The 17,477-nt window shown below is 34.5% G+C and overlaps 2 protein-coding genes and 1 non-coding gene across 3 annotated transcripts; 2 read left to right on the forward strand and 1 right to left on the reverse strand.

Annotated features, from left to right (window-relative positions):
- The first annotated feature begins 628 nt into the window (after window positions 1-628).
- On the forward strand, window positions 629-2,365 carry LOC11427256 (F-box protein CPR1). The gene is made up of 2 exons (XM_003614157.2): window positions 629-1,758; window positions 1,949-2,365. The coding sequence occupies exon 1, from the start codon at window positions 674-676 to the stop codon at window positions 1,733-1,735; it is 1,062 nt and encodes a 353-aa protein (XP_003614205.2). The 5' UTR covers window positions 629-673; the 3' UTR covers window positions 1,736-1,758; window positions 1,949-2,365.
- Window positions 2,366-5,031: 2,666 nt separating this feature from the next.
- Window positions 5,032-6,767, forward strand: LOC11436870 (F-box protein CPR1). The gene is made up of 2 exons (XM_003614158.2): window positions 5,032-6,161; window positions 6,352-6,767. Exon 1 carries the CDS (start codon window positions 5,077-5,079, stop codon window positions 6,130-6,132), a length of 1,056 nt encoding a protein of 351 aa, XP_003614206.1. The 5' UTR covers window positions 5,032-5,076; the 3' UTR covers window positions 6,133-6,161; window positions 6,352-6,767.
- Window positions 6,768-12,651: 5,884 nt separating this feature from the next.
- Window positions 12,652-12,758, reverse strand: LOC112422267 (small nucleolar RNA R71). Its single transcript, XR_003012634.1, has one exon. It is a non-coding gene; the product is annotated as a small nucleolar RNA R71 (small nucleolar RNA).
- Between the last annotated feature and the right edge of the window lie 4,719 nt (window positions 12,759-17,477).

The raw sequence follows: 17,477 nt of genomic DNA on the forward strand, positions 1-17,477 counted from the left end.
TAATATTCTTTGACTAGCATATGATGTGAAGAACAAAGAGTTTACATGATTTTTTTCATGGAAGCATGTTAACATAATATTTAATGATGATTTAAAAGAAAGAAATTGCTATTGTGTGCACGAGTAAAGATTTAGTAAAAAAATGAGAACTGCTATTGCGCACGACAAAAATGCATCCCACGACCCGCACGACATAATACGTGGCATCACCTCCTTTGTGTAAATAAATTTTAATTGAAATAAATGAAAAAATCTAAAATTGTGTGCCGGTGGAATACATGTCGTGCGGATTCCACGGCAAGTTGATGTCGTGTTATTTTGCATTTTTTCAAAAATTAAAGGAGTTCAGCCCTAGTTGGTGGTAGTAGGGATCAAATTGAAATTTTTATTTTGTTTGGGACTAACAAAGATTAACTCCATAAACAAAGATTTGTATGGTTTCCCCTGGAAACCTAATTTCACCTCCTTCTTCTCCCGGCGCAGTCGGGATCTCAGCAATCACACTGCCCTAATTTCTCTCACGTCTCACCATGCAAGGTACGTAAATAGATCAGATCATATTACTTTTTTCCGCACACCATTCTCTTTTGATTAAAAAATTCACTTCTCTTATACTCCAGGTAACAACGACAACGGCGAATCTGTTTCTTCGATCGAAAAAAACCTAACATCAATGCCACCACTACCGATCGATCTGGTTGCAGAAATTCTATGCAGACTTCCCATTAAGTTACTCTTGCAACTTCGGTGTCTTTCCAAGTCCTTCAATTCTCTAATCACCGATCCCAAATTCGCCAAGAAGCACCTTCGCTTGTCAACAACGCTCCACCACCTAATCCTAGAATCTAGGGATAACTTAGGTGAATTACATCTCATAGATTCCCCAATCTCCTCTTTTTCAAATTTTAGGGTTACCCTTACAAAACTCAGTCACCCATTTATTCTCAACACCTTTAGTTGGCGTATGTGCACATGCGATGGCATCCTGTGTTTCACCCCCTCCACCTCTAAGGATAATTTTGTTGTTTTGTGGAACCCTTCCATTAGAAAATTCAAGAGAGTGCCTCCTTTGGGATATCAATGTCGATTATTTTCTAATCACTATAGCTTTGGGTATGATCCTTTCATTGATAATTATAAGATCATAGTTGTTTACTTCTCCCGTGAAAGCGAAAAAAATGAAATTAGTGTTCATACTTTGGGTACTGAATATTGGAGAAGGATACAAGACTTTCCATTTTCCGGACACATTGGCGGACCAGGAATATTTGTGAAGGACACTGTTAATTGGTTGGCATTTGAGAATGTTGATAATAATGGTTTGTTTGCAATTGTTTCTCTTGATTTGGAGACGGAATCATATGAAATAATTTCGATTCTTGATGTGAATAGTGACAAGTATTGGAGTTTGGAGGTTTTGAGGGATTGCTTGTGCATCTATGTAACTAGTGATCTGGATTTGGATGTTTGGATTATGAAGGAATATGGAGTTAAAGAGTCTTGGACTAAATTATACAGCGTTTCTTTTGTGGGAGGTCAAATGTACGATATCAGGACTTTATATATTTTTGAGCATGACCAAATATTAGTAGAACTCCATGATTGGGAAAGGACACAACATCTAATTGTTTACGATTCCAAAATTGATACTTTCAATATTCAAGATATTGAAAATGGGAGTTTGTTGAAGAACCCAAAAGTCTACATTGAGAGTTTAATATCACCTTCAGCATGAGACTCAGCTGCAACATAGATATGGTTAGTTTCTGTTTGTGTTATTTATTTTGCCACTTATGTAAAAGAATTCGGTGGCTGTTTTTGTGTTTTGGTGGCCTCATTATGGTTTTAAATAACATTTGGTTGGTTTTGAAGCATTTTGATTATGAGACTTGTTGCAGTTTGCTGGTTTCTGGTTTTATTATATTTTGGACTTGTTTATTTGTTGCAGGTCTACTGATTTTCTGGGCTGACTTACTGGTATTCTTGATTGTTGTTGTTATTGTCGTTGTTGTTCTGAGGGCAAAGCTAGCAAATACATGAAGAATAGCTTGCTCTACAAGAGGATTGTGAGGTAGACATAAATGTAGTTGGATATTGATCTTGATTCTCATGAGGCAGCAGGCTCCTAGCATGGAGAAGGAATCAGATGGTGAATAGAATGTGGAAGGTTGATTTTGGACTATATTTTTATTTTGCTTTATGCAAGACCCTTGTGTTTATAGGAAAAGTATTACTTATAAGTTACGAGTTACGTTTGTTTTGAGGGTTTAAACTCTGAATATCACCTTCTTAAAACTGAATAGGTGTTACTTAGCTCATCAACCGAGCTACCTACATGCGACTTATTCAATATTTTGATGAAAAAATGCCGTCTAATTTTTATTTGATATTTCAAACATGTAGTTTTGGATTTGGTTTGTTTTGAATACTTTCATATCTTTGTAAGATGTTATTTCATATTGTTTTTAAATTTAATTTTATTTGGAGTCTTTGTTGAATCTGTGAACATGATTTATTGGTTGAGTTTTCTAAATTTAAGCTTGTAGTGAATGAAAGAATGGTATTTGCGAAAGAATGGTGGATGATGTAGACGGGTAGTGAATGAAAGAATGGTATTTCGGAAAGAAAAGTTTAATACATAATAACCAAGCTATGTATATATGATGCAGGGATTTGGCTTAAGTTATCTTTATAGCATCCTGTGTTTGAGTTATACACATACCATAAATCTTGCATTTTGTTGGAATTAATATATCTTCGACGTTGAGAATAATAAGATTCAGAGTAAATTACATTCCATTCTTCTGAAAGATGTTTGAATTACTCTCTTCCTCGCTTATGTTAATATAAATCTTGCTTTTTTGGAATAATTTCATTTGATTTGTATGGAGCTTTGGACTAATTGATCTGATATGTATCTTACTGCTCTTTGACAGTATACCTTTAATTCTCGTTGTCATTTGCATTTATAGATTGGTACTCTAATTCACACGTCTTAATATAACTTGTTATGCCTTATCTCAAAATCCCAAAGTGTTGGTCGTGAATCAAAACACTTTATGCACGATGGGAGGAACTAAATCTTGTTAGTGATTAAACATAGTTGTTAAAGAAAGTAGACCTCGGCTAATGTAAAAAATGTTACGTGACATGGATGATATTTTTCTGCACGGTGCAAGTTATTCATGAACAAGATCTAATTCTTGCAATATTTTTATTTTATGATGTATCGGTTACAATTATCAAACGAGGCTTCTTTACCAATTAATGGTTTTGGTGTTGATGATAGTTGTAAAATTATAGGGTTTTTCTTGATATCTAAGTCCTTTCTTTCCTCTTTTTAAAGTTATAAAACCAACTAAGTTATCCAGCGATTGAGAGAGAATATAGTCTGGTATAAAGTATTATATTGTTGATTACTAAAAAGTACAGATCGATAGTTCAGTTTATGGCTCATAGTTCAGTTTCGCTGTGTCTCTACTTAGGACAATATTAGTTTGGTTGGGTTTTATTGTGGAGCGAGACCCATGAGATAGAAATAAAAGATTCATTTTCTTAAATTTTAGAATCATTTTCCCCTTGCATCGGAGTTGTTGTGATCAAAAAACATCTCAAGACATTTGAGGTTATATTCTGAGGCCACCTATGACCTAACCATTTAACTGTCCTGCAACTTATGTTCAGTTGATAGCCGATGTTCTTTTTCTTTCTTTGTTTTCTCAAGGCATATATGCTAGAAACCTTTTATAGATGTGTGAGAAAATACGAGATGAAGAGAAATAAATATAGTGAACTATAAATATCAAGAAAATAAATGTGTGAGAAAATATGTTTGATGTTTAAAACTTCTTATTCTAACTATAGAAAGTCCAATGAAATTTTTTTTGTTAGTGTTCTTTCTGTGATTGAGACTTTTAATTTTAAAATGATGGTATGCGGTAATAGAACATGCTTTATTTCCATTTATGTGATTTCTTCTGGCCTTTTTAATCCTGCACTTCAGATGTTGTCTTTTATTTCTTTGTTTATGCTTATCTCTTTTCTTTATTTGATAGGAACAACTTTATAATACTAACGCAATTAGTGGAACAAAGTAATTTGAGAAGTTGATACAAAAGGATAAGATCAACACCAACTATCTAATATACAAAGCAATGTTCTTAGAACCCATGAATTATATTCTTCCCTAAATGAAAGATCAGTGGTGTAAAGCTACACTTTAAGAAAATTGTCTCAAGAACTCATTAGTATGCTAGAAATCGTATAGTTATTGCACTTTCTTTGGCATAGTGTGGGAAAATATCTAACAGATATTATTGCATTTTTTTTTGTTGCGTGTAGTAATAATGGCAAAAGATTACATGGTTTTTTTTTATTTTTTTATATCAACTGTTGATGCTTTTTAATATTCTTTGACTAGCATATGATGTGAAGAACAAAGAGTTTACATGATTTTTTTCATGGAAGCATGTTAACATAATATTTAATGATGATTTAAAAGAAAGAAATTGCTATTGTGTGCACGAGTAAAGATTTAGTAAAAAAATGAGAATTGCTATTGCGCACGACAAAAATGCATCCCACGACCCGCACGACATAATACGTGGCATCACCTCCTTTGTGTAAATAAATTTTAATTGAAATAAATGAAAAAATCTAAAATTGTGTGCCGGTGGAATACATGTCGTGCGGATTCCACGGCAAGTTGATGTCGTGTTATTTTGCATTTTTTCAAAAATTAAAGGAGTTCAGCCCTAGTTGGTGGTAGTAGGGATCAAATTGAAATTTTTATTTTGTTTGGGACTAACAAAGATTAACTCCATAAACAAAGATTTGTATGGTTTCCCCTGGAAACCTAATTTCACCTCCTTCTTCTCCCGGCGCAGTCGGGATCTCAGCAATCACACTGCCCTAATTTCTCTCACGTCTCACCATGCAAGGTACGTAAATAGATCAGATCATATTACTTTTTTCCGCACACCATTCTCTTTTGATTAAAAAATTCACTTCTCTTATACTCCAGGTAACAACGACAACGGCGAATCTGTTTCTTCGATCGAAAAAAACCTAACATCAATGCCACCACTACCGATCGATCTGGTTGCAGAAATTCTATGCAGACTTCCCATTAAGTTACTCTTGCAACTTCGGTGTCTTTCCAAGTCCTTCAATTCTCTAATCACCGATCCCAAATTCGCCAAGAAGCACCTTCGCTTGTCAACAACGCTCCACCACCTAATCCTAGAATCTAGGGATAACTTAGGTGAATTACATCTCATAGATTCCCCAATCTCCTCTTTTTCAAATTTTAGGGTTACCCTTACAAAACTCAGTCACCCATTTATTCTCAACACCTTTAGTTGGCGTATGTGCACATGCGATGGCATCCTGTGTTTCACCCCCTCCACCTCTAAGGATAATTTTGTTGTTTTGTGGAACCCTTCCATTAGAAAATTCAAGAGAGTGCCTCCTTTGGGATATCAATGTCGATTATTTTCTAATCACTATAGCTTTGGGTATGATCCTTTCATTGATAATTATAAGATCATAGTTGTTTACTTCTCCCGTGAAAGCGAAAAAAATGAAATTAGTGTTCATACTTTGGGTACTGAATATTGGAGAAGGATACAAGACTTTCCATTTTCCGGACACATTGGCGGACCAGGAATATTTGTGAAGGACACTGTTAATTGGTTGGCATTTGAGAATGTTGATAATAATGGTTTGTTTGCAATTGTTTCTCTTGATTTGGAGACGGAATCATATGAAATAATTTCGATTCCTGATGTGAATAGTGACAAGTATTGGAGTTTGGAGGTTTTGAGGGATTGCTTGTGCATCTATGTAACTAGTGATCTGGATTTGGATGTCTGGATTATGAAGGAATATGGAATTAAAGAGTCTTGGACTAAATTATACAGCGTTTCTTTTGTGGGAGGTCAAATGTACGATATCAGGACTTTATATATTTTTGAGCATGACCAAATATTAGTAGAACTCCATGATTGGGAAAGGACACAACATCTAATTGTTTACGATTCCAAAATTGATACTTTCAATATTCAAGATATTGAAAATGGGAGTTTGTTGAAGAACCCAAAAGTCTACATTGAGAGTTTAATATCACCTTAAGCATGAGACTCAGCTGCAACATAGATATGGTTAGTTTCTGTTTGTGTTATTTATTTTGCCACTTATGTAAAAGAATTCGGTGGCTGTATTTGTGTTTTGGTGGCCTCATTATGGTTTTAAATAACATTTGGTTGGTTTTGAAGCATTTTGATTATGAGACTTGTTGCAGTTTGCTGGTTTCTGGTTTTATTATATTTTGGACTTGTTTATTTGTTGCAGGTCTACTGATTTTCTGGGCTGACTTACTGGTATTCTTGATTGTTGTTGTTATTGTCGTTGTTGTTGTGAGGGCAAAGCTAGCAAATACATGAAGAATAGCTTGCTATACAAGAGGATTGTGAGGTAGACATAAATGTAGTTGGATATTGATCTTGATTCTCATGAGGCAGCAGGCTCCTAGCATGGAGAAGGAATCAGATGGTGAATAGAATGTGGAAGGTTGATTTTGGACTATATTTTTATTTTGCTTTATGCAAGACCCTTGTGTTTATAGGAAAAGTATTACTTATAAGTTACGAGTTACGTTTGTTTTGAGGGTTTAAACTCTGAATATCACCTTCTTAAAACTGAATAGGTGTTACTTAGCTCATCAACCGAGCTACCTACATGCGACTTATTCAATATTTTGATGAAAAAAATGCCCTCTAATTTTTATTTTGATATTTCAAATATTTAGTTTTGGATTTGGTTTGTTTCGAATACTTTCATATCTTTGTAAGGTGTTATTTCATATTGTTTTTAAATTTAATTTTATTTGGAGTCTTTGTTGAATTTGTGAGCATGTCTGACATTAATTTTACGTTTTAACCAATATTCATAGTAGCTTCAATGATATGAAGTTTATTGTGCTATGTTTTTTGACTCCCAAAAGAATGTAATGTAATGTAAAAGTTGTGTTTTGCTTTTTCTAAATGAAACAAGGTGAATTCACTGCAAATGTTGCAGAACCATAGGTAGGTTCCTAGTGTTGCCCTAGTATTAGGAGTTTGAGAAGTGTCACCCCATTGAACTTTAGTTTATCTGCACCTGCTCCTTGTACCGTCTTACTAAAACAATTGATATGAACATAGTTAAACTCCAACCAGTTCATACCTAGTATCACATCCATACCACTCAACGACAAACAGACTAAGTCCACTGCAAAATCTCTACCAAACATCGACAAAGGACACTTCAAGCATACTAGAGAAGTAGTCACCGAACCCTTAGTTGGGGTTTCGACAACCATTGATTAGGAAAACACAACGACAGTATTCAACCGTCACACGACACAAACGACTCAACTACTTGGCAGGACGGACCAACCTGCTCTGATACCAATTGTAACACCCCGTTTTCCCAACATATAAATAATACAAAATAATAAGAGTGCATTGCAAACAGGATGTCACATTTCGTTCTTCAAATATCCAATTAAAACAAATAGAGTTTAAATCACTATTTATTTAATAACTTTTTTTCAAATAATTAAAACAACATCGCAGCAGAAATATTTATTCATCTTACAAAACTTGGCACTAAAGACCTCAACGTCATCAACATAATTAATTCCATCTAAAAATGGTTCAACAATAAATTCATAAAAAGAATACGTAACAATGACTCGACAGTGCAACAACAACGACTCAACAAATGCAACATGCATGTGGTACCATAAGAGCATAAAGCTCTCTTCGCTAATATCATAATTCGACATGTCAAGCTACAGCCCCCTTCGCTTAAAATTAACAGAGCTACAGCTCCCTTCATAAATGTCATAATTTGACATGTCAGGCTACAACCCCCCTTCGTTTAAAATTAACAGAGCTACAGCTCCCTTCGCTAATGTCATAATTCGACATGTCAGGCTACAGCCCCCTTCGCTTAGAATGATTATGTATTGACATTACCAATGCAACAACAACAACAACAACAACGACGACGACTTTGCATTATGACTTCATTATTCATCAATCATGAACAACAACATATAACATCATATTCATCAACATATACATTCATATAGATATTATATCATCCAACATAGATATTCACATCAAACTAAGACCACTGGAAAGATAACACAATTATCAACAACTTTCATGTTTACACCGAAGACCAACTCAAAACAGAAACGTGTGAAACAGACGCACGAACGCGAAACAAGGCAGTCTGCCACTGAACAATTCGCCAGGTGAAAAGATCATCCACCATGGTGAGCTCAACATATGAACCACTCGCCATGGCGACCAAAGTACTCACCGTGGCGAGCTAAATCTGATAGCTCTCGAGAACTTGACATTTTTCACCCAAAAATCCCATTCTTACCTTCCCTATGCCCAAATTTGATTCCAAAACTTGTCTAAACATTTCTAAACATGAAAAGGCACTGAAAACCATATAAAACTTGGACCAAAACATTAATTTACAAAATCACATTTTTTATCACTGAACATTTCACCAGGCGAAAAGAACATTCGCCATGGAGAACTAACATCTAAGCCACTCGCCAGGCGGCAAGATTCACTCGTCGTGGTGAGCGATGACAGACAGCTCTACGGGAAGAAACCAGTTTTTCAGCCAAAAACCCAATTTTCAACCACCCAAATCCCAAATTCAATAGGAAACTCAATCTATGTTTATTCTATAACTTGAACATCAATTTGTACACTAATTCATTGAATTCTCTACTTTTTTAGCAATCAATTCCAAATCAAAATCTAATTTCTCTAATCATCAAAATCAAACAACAACAACCATGTTAAACCCTATTTCAGAATTATAAACCCACTATTAGAGAAGCTAGTCCCACCCTTACCTTAGATTGGTTGAATTAGGACTCTACAAACTTGCTCCTCTTCTCTTCTCTGACTTATCACTTTCTCCCTTTTTCTCCCAAAAGCAGTTTCTACGTATTATTTATTCTGACTTTCTAATTCCTATTCTTAACTTAGTTTTTCTCCCTTATTCCTATTCTGCCCCTCAGCCTCAATATTCTATTTTAATTAATAATTTCTCCACTAAATAATATAATAATATACTAATAATTACCAACACATACCACGACAATATCACACTTCGCAATTAATCAATTAAATTATCAAATAGACTCTAAACTTAATAAAATAAATAAATAAATAAAATAGGGCGTTAGAAAAATAATTGAGACAAATGAACCAAAACCAAGTAAATAAACTCTAGGGCCTCGACTATGTAAACACTTAGATCAGATATGAGTGTAGTTGAACATACATGTGCGCTTCACCGACAGACCACACAAAATCATCAAAATCAGAAAGTTACGACAAGTTTGTATCATTTTACCATTTTTCAAGTTATCCGATAAAACAGAGTAAACACATTTGGAAACCTCAACTAAGTATATACACAAATCACATATGAGTGCAGTAATGTATACATCAACGTCTCATGGCCAACTCACTTAAATTTCAAAGTTTTGCAAAGTTCATATCGTTTCTCCCATATTGCAAAACTAATTCATTTTCAAAACAAAACCAAGTTAGAATCAAGCTATGATACTCTTTTAAGCTTAATTATAAATTGATTGAATAAGGTTAGGTGTTTGGAATCCATTGGCATGCTTAAAAGTACACAAAAACACAAAAAATAAAAATGAGGTTTTCGGGTTCTGCAGAACTGACACGGTCGCGTCATCAGGACACGCGCTTGTGCCATCCCTTACAGGAGACGCTGACACGGTCGTATCATCTAGACACATGTTCGTGTCACCTCATCAGTACAGCAAAATGCATTTGTACGTTTTCGCGCATAAAATCTTGTTTTCCAATCCAATTTCAATTTTGTATTAGCCCAAACCCAACTAGAAACTCATCATAAATACCAGCATTCCTCATTCAGAATTTCTCGTTCAGAACTGTGGCAGTTCAAGAGGAATGCGACTTTGGAGCTTCAGGAGAGTTTTTATCTTCTCCTTGATTTTCTAGGGTATGTTTTGATCTTTAGTAATTTTTTTTTAGTTACCTTGTGTAACTAAATCTTTTTAGGTTAAAGTTCTAAGATGAACCTCTATATATTTTTATTGGATATTTATTTAATTATTTAATATCTCGCTCATTTTATTTATTCTTTTGTTCTCTATTAAGTTTTATTAGGATATAGTTTTTTTATTTCTGTGAGAGGTGCAACCCTATATTAGGTACTTAGGTTGTGACATGGCCTAATATTGCTATCACTAACTGGATGCTTATATCTTGATATTTATATCCCTTTACTAATAACTATCTGTCTAGGAAGTAAGTAATTATTAATTAGCCAAAGATGCCATTGGAATTGTTGACTCTAGGTGTAGGTACTTAATGGATAGATCCCATTGAGTCAGGTGGTGCCTTACGGAAACTAGGAATTAACTGGTTAGTAATTAGGGAAACAAGCACCTAGTTGTCTGAGTTAAAGCTATAACCTAGTAGAACCATTCTCTTGAAACCCTTAGTAAGGTAGACGTAGATTAGGGTTTTTCGCTTGTAGAACTACTAAGTAAGCATAAAGAGAGTGTGTTATGAGTGTCCTAGGATTCATAGATGGGCAGACCTAAGGGAACATTGGCCTTCATTGCCTTGGGACGTAAGGATCACCGCGCGATCAGCAGGTGCATTTAGCCGGGAAAAACCTAAATAGATACTCAGTGTTAAATCCCATTGGGTCAGGTGGTGCCTTATCCATTTATGAACATCCCAACGATCTCATCACTTGTATAGTCTACCCAAGATAAATAAACGCGACATATCTTTTACTTATTATCCAACAATGAATATACAGACGGGATTCGAAGAACCCTAATCGCTTCTTACTATTTTGCAACCAAAACATGTAAACTTGCTTTGTTGCAAACAGATAAAAATTGCAAGTTTCTTTATCCCTTAAATTTTATATCGTCAACTTAATAAAAATAAGTTACGCGAATTGTTTGGACGAAAGGATAATCCATGTGGATACGATACTCTACTTATCACATTATTACTTGGTAAACGATTGGTACACTTGCCATAATTGCAATTGCATTGATTCAACCATCAAGTTTTAGGCGTCGTTGCCGAGGATTGTTGATATTTTCGACTGAACAATTTAAATTGCTTATTTTCGGTCTTTACTTTTCTATGCATCACTAAAAAAATTATTGTGTTTAGTTTATACGTACTAATAAGATAGGTTACAACTTTGTCAAAACCTCATCAAGTACGGGGGATGAAAATTGCATTACTCTAGGAGATTACGGAAGGTTGGACAATCTGGATGAAATCTTTCTTGGGTTTCAACCGGAAAATTTGTAACACCCTAAATCCCGACGATAATTTTTCATAATAATGATCATGGTTTTAACGAAAAAGGATGTTACATACATTCATTCATCTTTCAAAATAATAATAATAATAATAATAATAATAATAATAATAATAAAGGTACAACAGCGGAAGATATTTCATAAAAATTTCACATCTTAAGGGGGCCCGATTTTGGGTTAACAGACAGCTTCAAAAATCAGTTTTAGAATGCGTTTTTTACCCAATAATCACTTTTAAACCACTAAACTCAATTACAACATCTTAAATCATCATCCTAAGGTTATACTATTATTCCAACACTAATTATCCATTAACCTAGCTAATTATCTACCCTTTTTAAGACTACAGACTCAATTCAAAACCCTAGACTAGATTCCCTCAATTCTAACCTTTCAACATCATCATCATGTACCTTCATCGTTATGTTCTCAGCGAAATTCACATCATAACAACATTAACATCTAAAGAGTTCAAACAACCCCCAACATAGAATAGATACCCTAGAGTGAAATAAATCTCCCCCTTACCTCGAATCTCTGAAGTCATAACTTTTTGGCTCTCTCCTCATGAATTAGGGTTTTCTCCTCTACTTCTCTCTTCTTCTCTTGTTTCTACGTTTCAGCAAAAGCGACAACTCTGATTATTAACTCTCTATTTATATTTGGGTTAACATCATACTATTATTCCTTCCATTCTATTTTCTATTATTTTTACTTCTCCCTCCCCCCACTTAATTAAAACTTCTATTCTACACCTTCCGCCTCTATAATATTTTATTTACTTTTTCCTTCATCATAATAGTCCTCCTAACACGTCATTAATCATCATAAATCTATTTCTTTATAGCTAACATAATATTCTAGCATCATAACATCATTATAATCATAAAATCAAGAATAAATATAATTAACTTCATTAAATCATTACATGAAAATTTTGGGGTGTTACAAAATCCAGTAGTTTTCGATATCAAGAACAGTGTGCAAGTAAACGTGAAAACTAACCAATCATTAATGCTCATTTGACATCGTTCCGCGACATATGCAGCACAATCAACCCACCAGGAATATCGGAATCAGATAAACGACTTCGACTATTCGGTTATTCTCTAATAGGGAGAGCAAAAGACTGGCTAGACGCATTGCCACGAGGAATTATAACAACATGGGACCAGCTCAAATGAAGATTCTTGGACAGGTATTTCCCAACGACGTACTTAGCTCTAAAAAAAGAGATTGCATGTTTCAAACAACAAGAAAGGGAAACATTGTACGATGCTTGGGAGAGATTCAAAATATCACTAAAAAGGTGTCCAGATCATAAATTCTCTAGTATGGATCAAATATTTTACATCACAGTAGGGCTTCGCTCGACAACTAAAATGTTGTTAGATGCTTCGGCTGGGGGGACAATAAAAATATACGACTATGAGCTTCAAACCAGACAAGAAGACTCACAACAGCTTAGGATTAACACAACAACTTAGGATTAATCGAGGTTTTGGATCTAGGGGTAAAGAATCTTGGCGGTGGAATGACAGTGTTCAGAGTAAAGTTCGGATCAAAAGAGATTGTTTTGAAGATTGGTTTAGGTGTAAAATTGTCGAAACTTGGGATAAATATAAGATAGCTAGGAAAGAGGCTAAGAAGGCGATGAGCGAAGCGAGAACTCAAGCTTTTGAAGGATTATACCAATCTTTAGGTACCAAGGAGGGAGAGAAATCTATATATAAGCTTGCTAAGGGACGAGAAAGAAAGACAAGAGATTTGGACCAAGTAAAGTGTATTAAGGATGAAGAGGGTAGAGTTCTAGTTCAGGAAAGAGATATTAAGGGTAGATGGAAGAAGTATTTTCACAACCTATTTAATGAAGGATATGAGACCTTACCAGACTCTAACAGGTTAGACATCGGAGAGGAGGACCGAAACTATAATTATTATCGTTGGATTCAAGAGCACAAGGTTAGAGAAGCGTTGAAAAGGATGAGTAGTGGTAAGGTAGTTGGGCCGGACAACATACATATCCAAGTGTGGAAGAGTCTTGGCGATAGAGAGATTGTGTGGCTCACAAACCTTTTTAACGAGATTATGAGGACGAAGAAAATGTCGGACGAGTGGAGAAGAAGCACTTTAATTCCAATCTATAAGAACAAGGGGGATATACAAAATTGCGCAAATTATTAGGGAATTAAGCTAATGAGTCATACCATGAAGTTATGGGAAAGGGTGATCGAAAGAAGACTAAGAAAGGAGACTCGAGTTACAGATAACCAATTTGGTTTTATGCCTGGGAGGTCGACTATGGAAGCAATCTACTTACTTCGACGCGTGATGGAGCGATATCGGACGGATAAATAAGACTTGCACTTAGTTTTCATTAATTTGGAAAAGGCGTATGATAGAGTACCGGGAGAGATTTTGTGGAAAGCCCTGGAGAAGAAAGGGGTTAGGATTGCCTATATTATGGCTATCAAGGATATGTATGAGGGAGTTTCGACTAGTGTGAGGACGCAGGATGGGACTACCGAAGATTTTCCCATAACAATAGGATTGCACCAAGGGTCAACCCTAAGTCCTTATCTTTTTACTTTAGTTTTGGATGTATTGACGAAACACATTCAAGAGTTAGCACCGAGATGTATGCTTTTTGCAGATGATGTAGTCTTCATGGGTGAGTCGAGGGAGGAAGTGAACGGGAGGCTAGAGACCTGGAGGCAAGCCTTAGAAGCGTATGGATTCCGCTTGAGTAGAAGCAAGACGGAGTATATGGAATGTAACTTCAGCGGAAGGAGAAGTAGTTCTACCTTGGAGGTGAAAGTTGGAGATCATATCATACCCCAAGTTACACGGTTTAAATATCTTGGGTCCTTCGTACAAAATGACGGAGAAATAGAAGCAGATGTAAGCCATCATATTCAAGCTGGGTGGTTGAAATGGAGAAGAGCCTCAGGTGTTTTGTGCGATAAGTACCACTTAAGTTGAAAGGAAAGTTATATCGGATAGCAGTCCGACCGGCGTTGTTGTATGGTACGGAGTGTTGCGCGGTTAAGAGTCAACATGAGAATCAAGTAAGTGTAGCAGAGATGAGGATGTTGCGTTGGATGAGTGGTAAGACTGGATAGGATTAGGAATGACACCATTAGAGAAAGAGTGGGGGTAGCGTCTATTTCTTGAATATATGCTTTATTCGTATGTTTTATCTCTTTAATATAAATAGGGTGTTACAACCAACACCATGAAGGTGTTGGAGGATGCAATGCAGCAACCCAAATGCCGCAATTAAGCGACTTGGCGCAAACCGCAATAAAGGTGAAATTTCCAAAAACTAATAATATAGAAGGGGGCATTCCGTTAAAACACTTTGTTTCCTTCAACTTTCTTTTAACAAGTTTAATGGCACAATAAATTTAGACGTCATTAGAAAGTTAAGTAATTTAATTACACTTGGCCTTTCCTTCGATGAAAATTCTACAGTTGGATTCATGCAAGCTGAGGAATCTGTAATGGTTGTATTCAATTGGAATGGAAATGCAAACAATATTACGTTGATTCACCCAAATAAGCAAAACAACTTAGTAATTATAATCTTTGTTGATAGATCACAGCAGATAAATAAGACAATGGTAACAATAGAAAGAAAGAACTTGAAGAAAGAGTATATGAAATAAGAGAGGATTAGAGAATCAGAGAGAGAAGAAGAGTTTCATCACACATATTTCATGCTTATTTCCTGGACTTTTCTCTTATTTATAAGGGTCCTATTTCTATTTCCCATATTGCCCCTGATTGCTCTTTGACTTATTACAGAATCCCTCCCTAGTTTCTTGAGAAACCAGTCCACATTGTTATTATTTCTTCATTTAACTGAAAACAATATTAAAGGATCAATACCTAATTGGATTTGGCATCTTGCTTCACTCATTAACTTGAATCTTTCTCATTAATTTCTCTCAAATAACAGTTTTCAAGGAAAAATCAGTGAATCTTTCTATAATGCATCTAGTCTTCTCATGCTAGATTTTTCCCAAAATAACTTCTTTTTTTGAAGAAAAAAATCCAAGAACGAAAAAGAAGTTTCCCAAAATAACTTTGTTGGGACAATTCCAAAGTTTTTTCTTTTTTAACGGCAAAATGTATTAATAACTAAGTTTTTACACAAAACGAATTGAGATGGCAATACACAAACAACAAAGTAAAGGACGCCGTATATAGACGGAACAACAAAAAAAACTTATAAAAACACTAATACGGACACCAAATAACCGAAGGACAACATTAATAAGAAATTAACCACACAAATCAACATCAACACCTAAATCAAAGCAAAAATGTTTAGCAAACGTCTTGGAATGTTGAACTTTGTTGAAAACAATCTCCAAGGTCAAATTGCTAAATTAATGTTTCCAAATTCATTTAAAACGTTAATAATATTTTAAAAAGTGTGTATTATATGAAAATATAAATATGAGATAAAAGAATAAAAAAGAATATTTTCAAGTGTATTCCAGACGTTGAGAACTACTCATTCAATCTCTTAAGCTGGAATTATTTGTGTTGAATAGACAACTAGAGTCAATTGACAGTTTGAGTGGTGGAAAACAGAAACATTATAGTGGAACTAAGTCAAAGGTTGCTTTTGAATGGTCACATTTGAAGACTTGAAAGTTCTTACCTTAATTTCCATGGTGTGTGAAAGACTAAGAGTGTGTTTGGATGAGGTAATTTGAAAATTTTAAAGAATTTAAAATTCTAGGCAATTTACCTCAAAGTATTTGAATTCCTTCATTACATTATATTCCCCCATCCAAACAATGGAATTCACACCAAAGTATTTGAATTCCCTTAAAATATTACATTCCTTCAAAACATTCATTCATCCAAACACACTGTTAAAATATGGTGTTTTCACCAAAACACTAAAGAAATAGCAAAAAGAAAAAAAAAAGGGAATAATTACCATCAGAACCGAAAACATAAAAAGCTAATGATAAAACTTACTAAAAGAATTTCAATAACCATAAATACTACATGATATCCTTGAGTGAACAAATGTGATGATAATATGGTGTGTCCACAACCTGAAAATTTGATGTAACATGTTGTCAAAATCCCAACCTAAATCCTAAAATTTAAGATTTTGCAACTTTCTTCACCTTCAACGATTTTCTTCACCTTCAATGACTAAAATCCATAGTAAAATTCCAAAATAGATAAAATTCATCAACTTTGATTGCGATTTTACGATTCTTATAAACTAAGTCATTTATGACCATATATCATTTATAACATATATTTAATATTAATTTTTTCTGGGTAAAATCCATCGATTTTGATTGCGATTTTACAATTTCCTATATAGATTCTACAAAAGTCCTTCAGTAAAATCCTTCAATTTTGATTGCGATTTTATGAGTCCCGATTTTACTATTCCTTTTTGACCTGAAGTAAAGTCCCAATTTTGACAACCTTAGTATTAGATATCTAAACATAGCATAAAAACGGTGGGTCCATAAACATGAAAACTTAGTTTTGCATCATTCATTCCTCAACAAAATAATTTTTATTAACTAATTTATTACTGTATTTTCCCATCTAATATTTAATACCTATTCACTTATTTCATTTAATTTCATGTTTTCAACAAACTACCACCCCACCATGAAAAATTATAGGTTAGTCACTCATCACCAACTTAGTGATAAGACATATGAATGACAATCAAGAAGACTTTTTTTCAGAATCATTTAACAATCAAGAAGATTAAACTGCGTACGAAATAGGGTTGAATTGAATGGTCTAATATTCAACAGTTCTGCTTGTATTAAGAGAAAGAATATGAATGAAAGTAATAATTCTCATTAACCTTTGAATGTAGTTACAAGATGTTTGTATACAAGAGCTAGCGTACATGATAAGCTATGATAGCAGAGAAACACTATAGTATAACTAAAACACTCTAAACTCAATTACTTGAGGTACAAATTATATCATCCTTATGTGTATCATCCAATAGCCCCCCACAAGCTGGAGGTTGGTAAATGTCTAA

Source organism: Medicago truncatula, chromosome 5, assembly GCF_003473485.1.
Source record: "Medicago truncatula cultivar Jemalong A17 chromosome 5, MtrunA17r5.0-ANR, whole genome shotgun sequence".
NCBI classification, from domain to species: domain Eukaryota; kingdom Viridiplantae; phylum Streptophyta; class Magnoliopsida; order Fabales; family Fabaceae; genus Medicago; species Medicago truncatula.